Consider the following 12334-nt stretch of genomic DNA (forward strand, 5'->3'; position numbering starts at 1 on the left):
ATCCCTTACTCACCTATGGTGGAATCACTTGTGCACCTGGATGACTGCTCTACTCCACAAACGTGGTTCACACAAGCCCATCAAAAAGCCGACTTTAAACCAGCTTCTTCTCCGAGCAAGAACACCACGAAGTTGGCAGGAAGTCGCAACCGATTGTCCTTAGACAGCTCTGGAGTTGTGAACTCTCAAGAAGAGTAGGGTTCGGCAGCTGTCTGAGAAGTCTGCTTGCGGATCTAAAGCTCAGCCAGTCCCTTCTGGCGAGATTCTACTAGATGCTGCAACTTATGCAAGTCAGGGAGATTCCCCAGTAAAAAAAAAAAAAAAAAAAAAAAACACAGGTCAACCTCAGGAGTGCTTTCAATAGGTCTGGAAAACAGCCGAAAAAAAGCGCCGCTACTGACGCACAGGAGCCAGCCAGCCGCCCCATAGGAAACAAAGGATATCTGGAAGATTCATCAAGTCCTCCGATGAGAAGATTTAAAAAATATATTAAAAAGTTGCTTCCTTTCCATGCAGTGACCGAGAGAAAGCAAGACAGACAGCAAGCAAGCCACCAGAGTTGGACAGGACACAAGCAGGGTACCTCCAGGCTGAAGCAAGATCCACACACAGTAAATTAATCATACCTTGCGCTCCCACAGCCCTGCTCCTTTCAGTGGCTGGATCAGGTTGCCTGGCCTCTACTCTTTCATGCCAGCTCTTTTTAAAGAGCCTGGAGTATCCAGGGGACAGGGCTTCTGAAAACCCATTTCTTTCAGCAACTATCAAAGGCCGCCCGTCTCCTAACAAAAGACAAGTGGCCTTTAAAGGCTGAAATTTACTACAAATAGCTGAGACAGAGTAGGGGAGGCATTCCCAGAAGCCGGCCTGGTTTTCAACCCCGGAGGATCGAACGGATCCCTCGTCTCTGGTGAAACGAGACAGACGGAGAATAGGCACTCAAAAAGGCTGACAGCAAAAAGGCAGAGAAGTGAAACAGGAGGAACGTGAGCTATGGCTGGAGCTTGAGAATGACTCGTGCCCTCAGGAATGCCTCACACACACAGGATCTAGCGGCATGCGGCCGAATGCTTAAACAGGGCTGCCGTTGCTTCCGGGAATGCTATAATCAAAGAAGCAGCCAGCTGGTCTACACAAACACTGAGCCATTAAACGTAGCCTTCGCAGTCACGGCGCTGTCCATGTAGTAAACCACACAATGCAGGCTTCAGCTGAAGTACAGTACTCAAAGAGACAGAAACACTATGAGACAGACACTCTAGAAACTTAAATAGTCCCTGCTTTTCATAAATGATAAATACCTGATCTAACATTTCTAGAGACACTATATGGACAAAGGTATTGGGACACTTGCTTTTCTTTCTTTTTTTTTTTCTTTCTTTTTTTTAATTGTGCTTTCAGAGATCAAGGGTATTACCTTTATCCTGCTTTTGTTGGACTAACTGTCTCTACTGCCCAGGGAAGGCTTTCTACTAGATTTTGGAGCTTTGCAGTGAGGATTTGCCCGTAGCGACAAGAGTGTTAGTGAGGTCAGAATGTTGGAAAATCGCCACCCCACCTCATCCCAAAAGTATTGGATGAAGCACCACAATTTCTGTTTCACTGCTCTACCACCCCCCCTCGAGCCCACGTCTTTTGGCATGGTGCCAATAGGTTCATGTGTATCTGCTCCAGAGGGTCCTATTCTATTGGCTATATTCTCTACAGGGACTAGTGCATGTGTGTGTGTGTGTGTGTGTGTGCATATAATAGACACACAGTGTATGTTTCCACTGGTGATAATGGAGCCAATGGTGAGGATGATGCATAACACCAAACCAAAGTTCCAAATGTGGCCTTCCCTGTGAGTGTGCATTTCCATTAGGTTAAAGGAACAACTCTGATGAGGAACAAGAAGGCAGGCTGTCTGTCTGGGCATTGGACGTGGCTGGAAAATGCCTGAATAGGAGTAGTTACACAAGAAGCCTCACACACAGCTAAAGCAGAAAGAACCTGAGGAACATAAGCACTACGGAATGAGCAGAAAATAAATATCGGCTGCAAAGCAGAGCCGGGACTGGGGCTGCTGGAACCCTGGGCAGTGAATTACAGGGCTTAGGATTTATGAGTGGTGACTGGCTACTCTGCCGAGTGCAGTGGCTTGACTCAAAGCCTTTGGCCACTAATTTTAGCCTTGTCTAGTGGAAGTGGCCAGGACGGCTGCACTATTAAAGCTATGACTCCGCTCCTACTCAAGCGCATGTGGCAACGTGTTCAGATTTTCAGAAGAGTCCTTTGAAGAAAACAACTACTGAATTACTGCAATTACTGATTTTCTGCCATTGTGCTTGAATGAACAGACCAAACTACTTCATGTCAAGACAATTATTCAAAGCAACTGCATTTTCTGTTAATCAGAGGAACTGAATTAATGCCCTCTCCAGCACTCTGCATTCTGTGGTTATGCTTTGTAGTTGATAGTGCTTTGGAATAAACGCAAAGGGTACACAATGCAATGTTGTAATAAGGAAGCCATAAAAGTAACCTCCATAAACACAAACACATGGTTTAATGGTGCCCTTATATAAGAGTGCACAAACTGCACTGTTCTTCCAATTATAAGGCATTCTGCTCATAAAAGCCTCATGCGGCAAGTGATTAAAGCATTAGATCACAGTAGTGTTTCTTCCCAAACAAATCAACCAAGTTATGGAACCAGGACTTTTTGCAAGAACTAATCACTTCATCAACCTTAACCTGACTAAAGTCCTTCCAAAAAGATTCCTTTCTTCCAAAAGGACACCTGATATAACCTCAGAGAACAGGTGTCATCTTGGAGACAATCTGGAATCATCAACAATTCTCCGAAAAGAAAAACTCAACCTTTCCCTCCCCACGAAGATGTCCTACCTTATTGTACGAACTGAAAGGCAATACTTCCACATCAGGTTCAACATGGCCAGGGCATTTCTCGCCTGGTTGCTCTGGATAAGTCTTCAGCAAGCCGAAAGAGTCACGGTCCAAAAGGGAAAGGAAAACATGAAGGCTACAGGAGTGTATGAGGCGAGTTCATGAGTGTATGCAGTGTACTCAGGCGTCTCCACCCCTAGCATCCAGACAAGCCTCTCCTTCCCTTCTGACTTTGCTTGACCACAAACTGTGTCCCACTCGAGAACCCCCAAGGAGAAGGAGGGAGAGAAAGACATTGCTAATTCTTTCTTCTCCAGTTCAAGTTACTGCAGTCGTTGCTGATGACGAACGTTGTGCGTTTCCTTTCTCTGGTTTTGCAGCCAAACCAAACTGTTCCCCCTCTGGGAGGAGAAGTTCTAGCAGGACTCTGGGATTACCAAGTAAGGCCAGCAGCCGAACGGTATACCACAGAACTCGCACACACCTTACTCTTACATCTGTGTGGTCAAGCACTCCCTAACTTTATTAGGTATATAGCCTGCCTGGACCAGTGCAGTGCTACTGGGCCGATACCTGGTCATGGTTACTGCTGTGCCTTAATTATATCTGGTCAGCAGTGTTTTTATTGTAGTCCCGACTCACTCACCTCACTCAACCAATTACATCTGCCTCTGGCACTGGCATAGCAGCAACCAAGCTGACCAGGCTGTTGTGTCTCACTAACTTTCTGATGAATATCAATAGTCACATTTTCTAATGTCATTCATCTGCATCAGATTTGGTAGGTGTGTTAGTGAATATTACATTTTGTGATGATGTTAAGGTTAGGCTTATAGAGAATGTTGGGATTAGGTTTAGAGTTGGGATTAAAGTGAGTATAAGAGCTTTGTGGGTTTTGGGTTTTTGAGATCGAGGGCAGAATAAGTGTTTTGGTTAGGCTTAGGATTGAGGTTAAGGTTAGGGTTAGAGTGAGTGTTGGTTTTAGGATTAAGCAGGTTTTGGGTTGAGGTTAGTGGCAAGCTGTTTAGTTAAACATAGTTAAAGACAGGGGTCAGTATCTACAAAGCATCTCAATCAAAATAAAGTGTTGTCATGGAAGGAAGGTGGTCAGAGATCTTCAACTGCCTCCTACGCTTTGAAACCTTTCCTCTGAATGCCGGTCACTTTTTCCAGCTTTACAGTACAGCCTCTCTCATCTGTTTGGGTTTAATTTCCTTTGTGTTTGGGGGTGGTTTGGCAGCCATTTGCATCCAAAAACAAGGCCAAGTGTGACACTATTCCCTGAAGCGCACGTAGCCAAGCCTGTTCAGAGTTCAATGCCAGAGATGTGACACATCTTGACATAATCATGTCTTAATAATGTAAAATCTGTATCATGATGGATTTGTAATGTGGAAGTGTTGAGTTGTGATTTGGAGCACAATTGGGTCCAGAGTCTCTCTGAGGAACGTGTTTAAAGGCCACTTCCCCTAAGAGGCTATGAGGTCACAAAAAGAAATCTGCAACAGGCAGAGGGTTATTCTCAAACTGTAAATTAAAACCATACCACACACTGGCATAGTCTGAGAGGTGAATGGGAATAGGAAGCCGGAGAAGCAGAGGAAAAGCAATGAAAGCTCGGAGGAGGTTGAAGGGTGAAATACTGAATGTGAGAAAATTAAAGAACAGAAATGAAAGAAGAAATTGAAATAAAGGAGGTGTACGAGGAGGAAAATATTAGAGAGAACATGTGACCAAGGGAAAGCAATATTGGACAGAGCTTCAGGGTGAACAGTTTTTCGATGAAGCGCTATTGAAGTTCTGGAGGAACTTCAAACAAACAATGTTCCCATCCCCAGTGATGCCTTTAATGTTTCATCATGTTGCTTGTGGAGAGGAATTATAGCTTGAGGCACAATTCTGAAACTGTACACCCCCTCCAACCCTGCACCCCCCCTCCACCCCCACACAAAAAAGGACATGAACAAATTTGAGCAAGTTGCAACAAAAAAAAAAAAAAAAAGGAGGGGGGGGTGTTTACGTTTCAACAACACCCCAAAAATTTATCCAACTTTAATCTCAGATAACATCCATCAAGAACACCTGATTATTCTATATAATCAAATAATTAATAGAATATTTCACAAGTAAAGAGAGCCCTATCTCTGTCCACTGTTACAGGTATGTGTCCATACACTATTCTGGCATTTCTCTTAAAAAAGACTGTGCAGAATTGTCTACATTTAACAGTGCTGTTAAAACTGGACAGAAGATGATGAAGCATCATGTTGGTCTGAGACACACTCCTTCATACGAACACCGCTCCTCTCTCAAAGAATGCTTACTACTCTCACCATTTGTGTCTAACACACTGAGACACACACAACACACATGCACATTGTGACTAACAGCTTACTGAAGGTTAATGATCTCAGCTGAACGTTGCACTGAGTGTTAAACTGAGTGTGTCAGTATATATGATTAATAGAAGGGCAGGCTCTGATTTTGTCATCATCTCCATTGCAGACATTACACCCTTAAAAATTTTAACTGCCAAAGAGTTTTTGGGTGAAATGTCACAAACCTACTGCTGGTTTTCCTAGAGAACCTTTCTATGGATGATCCATTAAAGCACCTTTGTATGTAGAAGAGATGTGTGAGTGTGGATAACCCTATCAAATGGCTCACATCCAATATGTTTCTATTCCTTTTTACTCTAATAACCATAATTTCTAAAAAAAATTAATAAATAAATAATGCTGTATTTCAATTTGTAGCATAATGTGAATATGAGAGTTATTCCAAACAACCTATTTCTATAACTCGTTCTCCATATGTGGGCGGTACTTTAGTTTTTTTTTTTTTTTTTTTTTTGATGTACAGAACCTCCTTTTAATGTAAAGGTTCTATTTCCAATTAATACATTTTTTCCTAGATCCATTTAATAGCCTTTATTTTCATTAACATACTACTACTTCACAGCGGCAGTCAGAAACCATGATGCTGCTGGATAAGCAGTGGACCACCAGTGTGTGTATGTGCGTAAGCATATGCATGCCCAGTCAGCAGTTTCACGCATCCCACACAGCGCTACGCTTAGAATCAGAATAATTAACACATTCATGAATATTCGCATAATCAGATAGCTTCAATTCACGCACAGAAAAAACAAGCTGTGGGAGAAAGCACCCACACACACTGGAGGAGGGATGACAAACATACAGCCCGCATGAATATATAAATGTAAATAAATATAAACATGTAAATATTTTCCACTTTTCCTAAAGATTTTCCACTCTTCCTACTTCCACTGACACGGTTCATTAACTGTTTTTTTTATGTTTTTATGTTAATACATTATTGTACCAGTAGAGCTAAAAGCTTGTATTAGTCAGTCAGGCAGTGGCCCAGTTGGCCTAGATTGTCAACCAGATTGTCAAGCATCAGTCCGAGAAAGTTGTCATTTGTCAGTCAGCCAGCCGCTGTTCCGCTTGTACACTTTAGCCAAAATTATAATTATATTATTATAACTACAGGGACTTCTGTGGGAATAAAAGTTTTCTAATAACATTTTTGGGCCACTGGAGGCAGCCACAATCCATCAGCAACCTAAGACAGTCATGCCTTTTTTCAAAAGAAGTGGACAGCGTCAGGTTTTACCATGCAAACTAAGCCAAAGATCCATCCAGAGCACTTTGACGATCAAGCTGAAAGACAAACTGCGACGAGTATCGGCCCATCTCTACTTCCAATCATGTGAACAGCGATGATGTAGTCATCGCTTAAGAATGAACAGTTATAAACACATGATTAGATACAGTAATTTGCAGTGCATTAACTATATGCTTGACACAGTGTCAAGTCAAGTCAAGTCAAGTGGGTTTTATTGTCATTTCAACTACATACAGAGTACACAGTGAAACGAAACAACGTTCCTCCAGGACCATGGTGCAACATAGACAGTGCATACAAAACACAAGTGCAACACAAACAAGTGCGGACAGACAACACAACGCAGTACAGACAGAGAATAATAAATAATTGGCGGTAGTGTGCAAATTCTGCAGTGTGTAATAAATATTGAGTCCAGTGAGGTGTGTCGCAACACATGCTGGAAAAGAAATAACTAAGTGTACCAAATCATAATCAACTCTAACATTCCAAAAAAGCAGATGATCACTTTCAGACCACTGAATTTTCACACCCTTAACATACAGTGACCGCAGCAGCGTTGCTGAGCACTCCCTCTTTTTTACTGCAGGATCCGTCTTCTAAACTTCAAAAGGCTCTGAGACGCCCACTTAAGCAGCTGAGGGGAATATCAATGACCCGCTCGACACGATTTGCATACGGAAGCGATTCTGTGTTTGTCGCCGTCTCTCTGTGCTGCTCACATTAAGTGTGAAATGGGCCCGAAGTGGTCCCCGCCCCTTTATATCAGAGCCTCTCGACTGAATACTTAATAGCCCCCCAGAAAATGCATACCGATTATGCGTATGGAATAGAAGTGAGGGGGCTACCCAATCTGTACATAATTATTCTTCAGGAAATAATGCCTAGTTATCTACTGTATTGCAACATCTGAGAGAAGGCGGGTCACGCAGTAAATTGTATAGAGAGCAGCTTGGAACTGAACAGTCACCAGCACTGAATGAAAGGGGAGCAACAAAGCTGGTAAGCGCTTGTGTTTGGACAGTGTTTACATCAGCAGTGATCCAAACACACATCACTTTACCACACAGCAAATGCAAATGTGTTCAAACGGTTATTAGGCAGGTGTGGTTATTCTAATGTGCAGAGATCAGTACCAGAAAGGAAATGCAGTATTGGGTCATCTCCAGAGCTGCGTATTGACAAGAGCCTGGATATATGGCACATATCAAGATACAGGGGTTATGATTCAATATACTGCAATATAATTATTCTGATATAAAATGTTCAGGTATTTGAAGGAATGCATGATCTATGTATCCTAACTAGAAAACAGCCCCACAACGTTAGAAATGGATCACCATGTTTCACTGGGGATTTTATTTTCAGTGAGTATGACTTGTATGACTAGCTGTTTTTATGCCAAAGATATCGCTGGTATTTGCTGGTCTGTATTTTTGTTGTCATTTAACCATCCATTCCAGTGATGTTCATTCCCCAGCTGGTTTATTTAAGAAGAGCAGGAACTGTCTTCTTGCATGGGGTCATAATTTAATACAATGCAATATTGTAAGCAAGGGGACATTGTATCTTTTTTAATTAAATGACTCTATCGTAGTATAAAAACACACCCTCATTCATAAAATAAGAGAAAAAAAAAGTTGACTTTTTATGCAATCAGAACAGCAGCATCTGAACACAGACTGTAACACTGTCTCTCCCTCAGTACATACAATTTTGGCTTTGTTGCTATAGTTGGGACAGGAAAGGGAACCACAGCTTACCTGTTTTCTTACCTATTTATGTAATCAATACATATTCTAAACACATGCAAATTATTCTAAACTGTATTCATTTACTATTTGTATATGTTCCTGTTTCAAAAGTAGAAAATCAGTAATAACTGAGTAATACTTATACTTTCATACTAAAGTACATTGCAAGCAGAAGCGAAAACCGAGGACTTCTAATTTTATTTGAGCACTTAATGGCAATCAGGTATAGGAGATGTATATTATAAATAAATAAGAAATAAAGGATTGCTAACAGTATTAAGAGAAAAAATTGTATATCTCAATTTGTTGCAGTATTTGTTGGTATTTAAACACACACACACACACACACACACCGGACATTGAGCTAAATAACACGTGTAAATAACGTGTAAATAAGGCCATAGTGACGTGAAGGTCAGGCTGAATGGGGATTTTCCTGCTTCAACTGGCCAAACAAACAACCACACAGCTGTCAAGTCAGGGTTAGTACAGAAGAATAGGCCATATACTGTACACTATATGGACAAACGTTTTCCAACACCTGCTCTTTCGTTGTTTCAAATCAAGTGTAGTAAAAAAAAAAAAAAAGTTTGGGACTGCCCACTGCTCCAAAGCTCAATGCTGGGGGGCTTTATACCCCTCTAGCCAACACCTGGCGCCAGTACCTGGTTCATGTTGATCTGCTGCAGAGTCCTATTGTATTGGTAATCATTCTCTACAGGGACTAGACAAGCTGTGCATTTACACAGTAGCTAAATGCATTAATTAGAATGGATGTCCACAAACATTTAGACATATAGTGTATTATACATATTCACACACGTGTTAGAAAGACTGGGGAAGGGAGAGATTTTCTTCGCCCTGCATGTTCCTACACAATCCTGAGAGATTTTCTTCACCAGCAGTATTCTATTCCTACAGCACTTTTCACACAAACATTACAATGCACAGTTCTGTATAAAGCAGTGGTCTACAACCACTCATGGAGCCCCTCCTGCAGGTCTCAATCCCAAAGCCAACACACCCCATTCAGCCAATCAAGAACTTCTGAAAGCAACTGAAAGAATTAGTTGAATCAGGTGGGGTGAAACACTATGAGCTCTCCAAGAACAGGGTTGGAGACCACTGGTAGAGACATCCACATGCTTTAGCCAAGCAAGATAAACATAACCAAACTGCTTCAAACAAATTGCGAGCAGAATGTAAAAGCAAGAAATTCTCCCGACTCACATCATTTGAAAGATCCTATAGCATATACGTTTTTTTCCAAGCTTGGACAACCATGTGTCCAAGCCAAGAACCCCTTAGGAACCTACTACACCTGGGTAATACACAACCTGCTTCAGGTAGGCTAGAGCAGGGAAAAATCACCCAACTGTCAATGAAGGCCCTTAAGGAACGGAGCTGGGATCCCATGCTTTCACTCAACCCTGGTTCTGGAGTATTCCCAGCATATTTTTTTGTGTTTTTCTGCTTTAGACATCAACTTCAACTCAGAAAGGGCTTATTCATTAATGAATTAGATAAATCAGGCGTGTCTATCAGAGAAAACACTAAAATGTGTTCCTCTGTATCCCTTGAATCTCCAAAAACGTATTGTATTCCAGCTTCTAACCAGAAGTGGACAAAATGAAAATATTTTATTGGATTGTGATACACAATATGCTTTTTTAAAGCATTTTATAGATGTCGTCAGTGCATAAGGATCACTGATTAACTGTACATTGCTTTGCAAATTCAATAATAATACTTTTTAAGAAAGTCACTACTGATGAATTTTGCCTGCCATGATGTGATTCTGTCAGGTGTATCGGGATAAATATCATGTATTATGAAGATGTCTTTAAATATTATGATACTATTTTTTTCACGATATTGCCCACCCAAACGCTAAAATGAGCTGTCCAGTAGTTCTCCATGACTAGAATTGATAAATGTTAATAAATAAAATGGTCAAAATAAATAAATAAAAGGGTCCCAAATAAGTGGGTTACTGACTGAGTCAATCATTATATCTGGTTGCCTGTTATCAACTGTCAATTTCTTAATCTGAAATCAACACAACCTTATAAACGGATTAAGAACACAGACTCACAAATTAAACATGTGACTCTTTTGCTGTCTAAAGTTAGAGTGAATGAATGTGTGGAACCTTGAAATCGGCTGAATTAATTGGCTACAATAGATCACTTCAGTCCCAACAGAAAGCCAATAAGCACGGTCACACCTCAGATATCAGTGTTACGTCTTTCCAAGACATTAACCAAGACCAGATAAGCATCGACAGAAGACACACGTCCACACACACACTCTGGCTGACCTCACAGCGAAGCAAGAGGCCTGACTGCAGCCCCTGAACAACAATGGAGACGCACCACTCAACAATGTGAACGCATGCCGGGTCAGAGGGGCACAATGGAGATGCATTAAATCAGCCTGACCGCTGACAAACCCCAACCACTGACCTCCACGGATACACAGTCACTGCCTGATGACCTGAGAGCAGTCTGTGGGGTGTAACTGGATAGGCTGTGAACAGTACAGTATCAGAGTGGAGAACAGCCTATATTTTCACACCATTAATAATTCTGGAATACTGAACTGCACTTAGAGAGAATAGAGAAACGAGAAAAGCCATGAAATAAAATGCTTTATATTTGAATAAAGCAGCTTATGAAGGAGCTGAACAGAGCAGGGCTACTTTATAAGTGAAATAAAACTTCTCTTTAGAGATCATTCTAAAGGCGCAGTTGCAAATGGTATCCTACATATACACATGCATGTGTGTACAATTCCGCACATGCACATGCATAAGTGATCAAGACTCATGATCTACATGAAGGCCCCGTTTCTTACCTCTTGTAGAAGCCACTGAGGGGTTGCAGGCACAGGAACTGCCAGTAATCCAAACAAAACGCCTTAAACTTCAACATCTTCAAGAGGATACGTGGTCTAGCAACTCAGCTCAGTCCAGCGCCCCTCCGCTAACTGTCCACATGGTTCAAACCCACATACACACATGCAAAGTCATCTCAGCACATGGTCATAAGATGCATTAGGTAGTGGAAATAAGCGCCTTCTGGTTTTGTTCCCATGAGCTATTAGTGTTTACAGCTGAGTTTTAGTTTTAGAAGTGGCTGCAAATCCAAGCATGAAAAGAACGAACACTGCATCTTCTACTGCTCAATAAAGATGTCAATACAATTGACACACACAGGCCATACTCCAGAGTACATTTTGAGTTAGAGAAGAAAAAAAAAAGGAGACACTCCTTCCCAAAAATATCCATTCAAAAGCTTCCTTTCCCTTCTTTACTATAGCTCCAAGCACGAACGCAAGCAAAAAGCAGAGATCTTCTCCATCATTTTCTTCTCAAAGCTCCCAAACGCTGAATTACGGCTCAATCCCATTGTCCCCTGGAGCCTGGATGACACGGTCCAGCTTCATTGTGCTTCTCCAAGGCCAAAAAAATCCCTTAAATGAGCCCCTCACTCCCCCGCATCTCCTTAATTATTCTGCGTCTGATGGTGCACACCCTTTGGCGGCCATGTGGACGCTGAGTGGAGCTAATCAGAAGAAGCACATGGTGCTCAGCGGGACGGTCCAAGGACCCCACTCAGAAACGCTGATGCTGGTTGCCCTGGCAACCCAATCCCTCCCTGGCGATAAATACAAAAAAAGTGCTAAATGGCCGTCACTGAGTGGTTGAACAGTAAAAGGGAGGGACCAGCCAGTAGGAAACATGATTTTGTCTATAGGCGACTATGCAAGTCAGTTAACATTAGGGAGGAAAAATGTAGCACAAAAATGGAAGTGTAAAGGTGTGTTTACACTGTTTGCCAGTTCAACCTTAAAAATGTACAATGTAAATGGCTATATTTAACCAAAACAATATCTTTAAACAATACCAACCAAAGTAAAATATCAGTTTGGATGAACAAAAGGGATATTTTGTATCAGGTGCATCAAAACTTAAAACTACTCTGTTCTGTTCCACTTTTTACAGTTCAGGCAACACACATTTTACCCTGTTTTTGTAT

General features: G+C 41.7%; 1 protein-coding gene across 6 annotated transcripts in view; it reads right to left on the minus strand.

Moving 5' to 3' along the window:
* Positions 1-12334, minus strand: part of iqsec1b (IQ motif and Sec7 domain ArfGEF 1b) — a 286544-nt gene that overhangs the window by 92818 nt on the left and 181392 nt on the right. The window contains exon 1 of one of the 6 annotated variants that reach the window (XM_072666409.1): positions 11151-11218. The exons of 4 other annotated variants lie outside the window; for them this stretch is intronic. Coding sequence is in view for 1 of the 2 variants with exons in the window: in XM_072666406.1 (XP_072522507.1) it covers positions 2890-2936 (47 nt within the window). In the remaining variant the exon portion in view is untranslated. Of the gene's footprint in view, positions 1-2889; positions 3050-11150; positions 11219-12334 lie in introns of those variants that run through there. One more of the 6 variants, XM_072666406.1, reaches the window with a different exon arrangement.

This window comes from Salminus brasiliensis, chromosome 21, assembly GCF_030463535.1.
Source record: "Salminus brasiliensis chromosome 21, fSalBra1.hap2, whole genome shotgun sequence".
Classification (NCBI taxonomy): domain Eukaryota; kingdom Metazoa; phylum Chordata; class Actinopteri; order Characiformes; family Bryconidae; genus Salminus; species Salminus brasiliensis.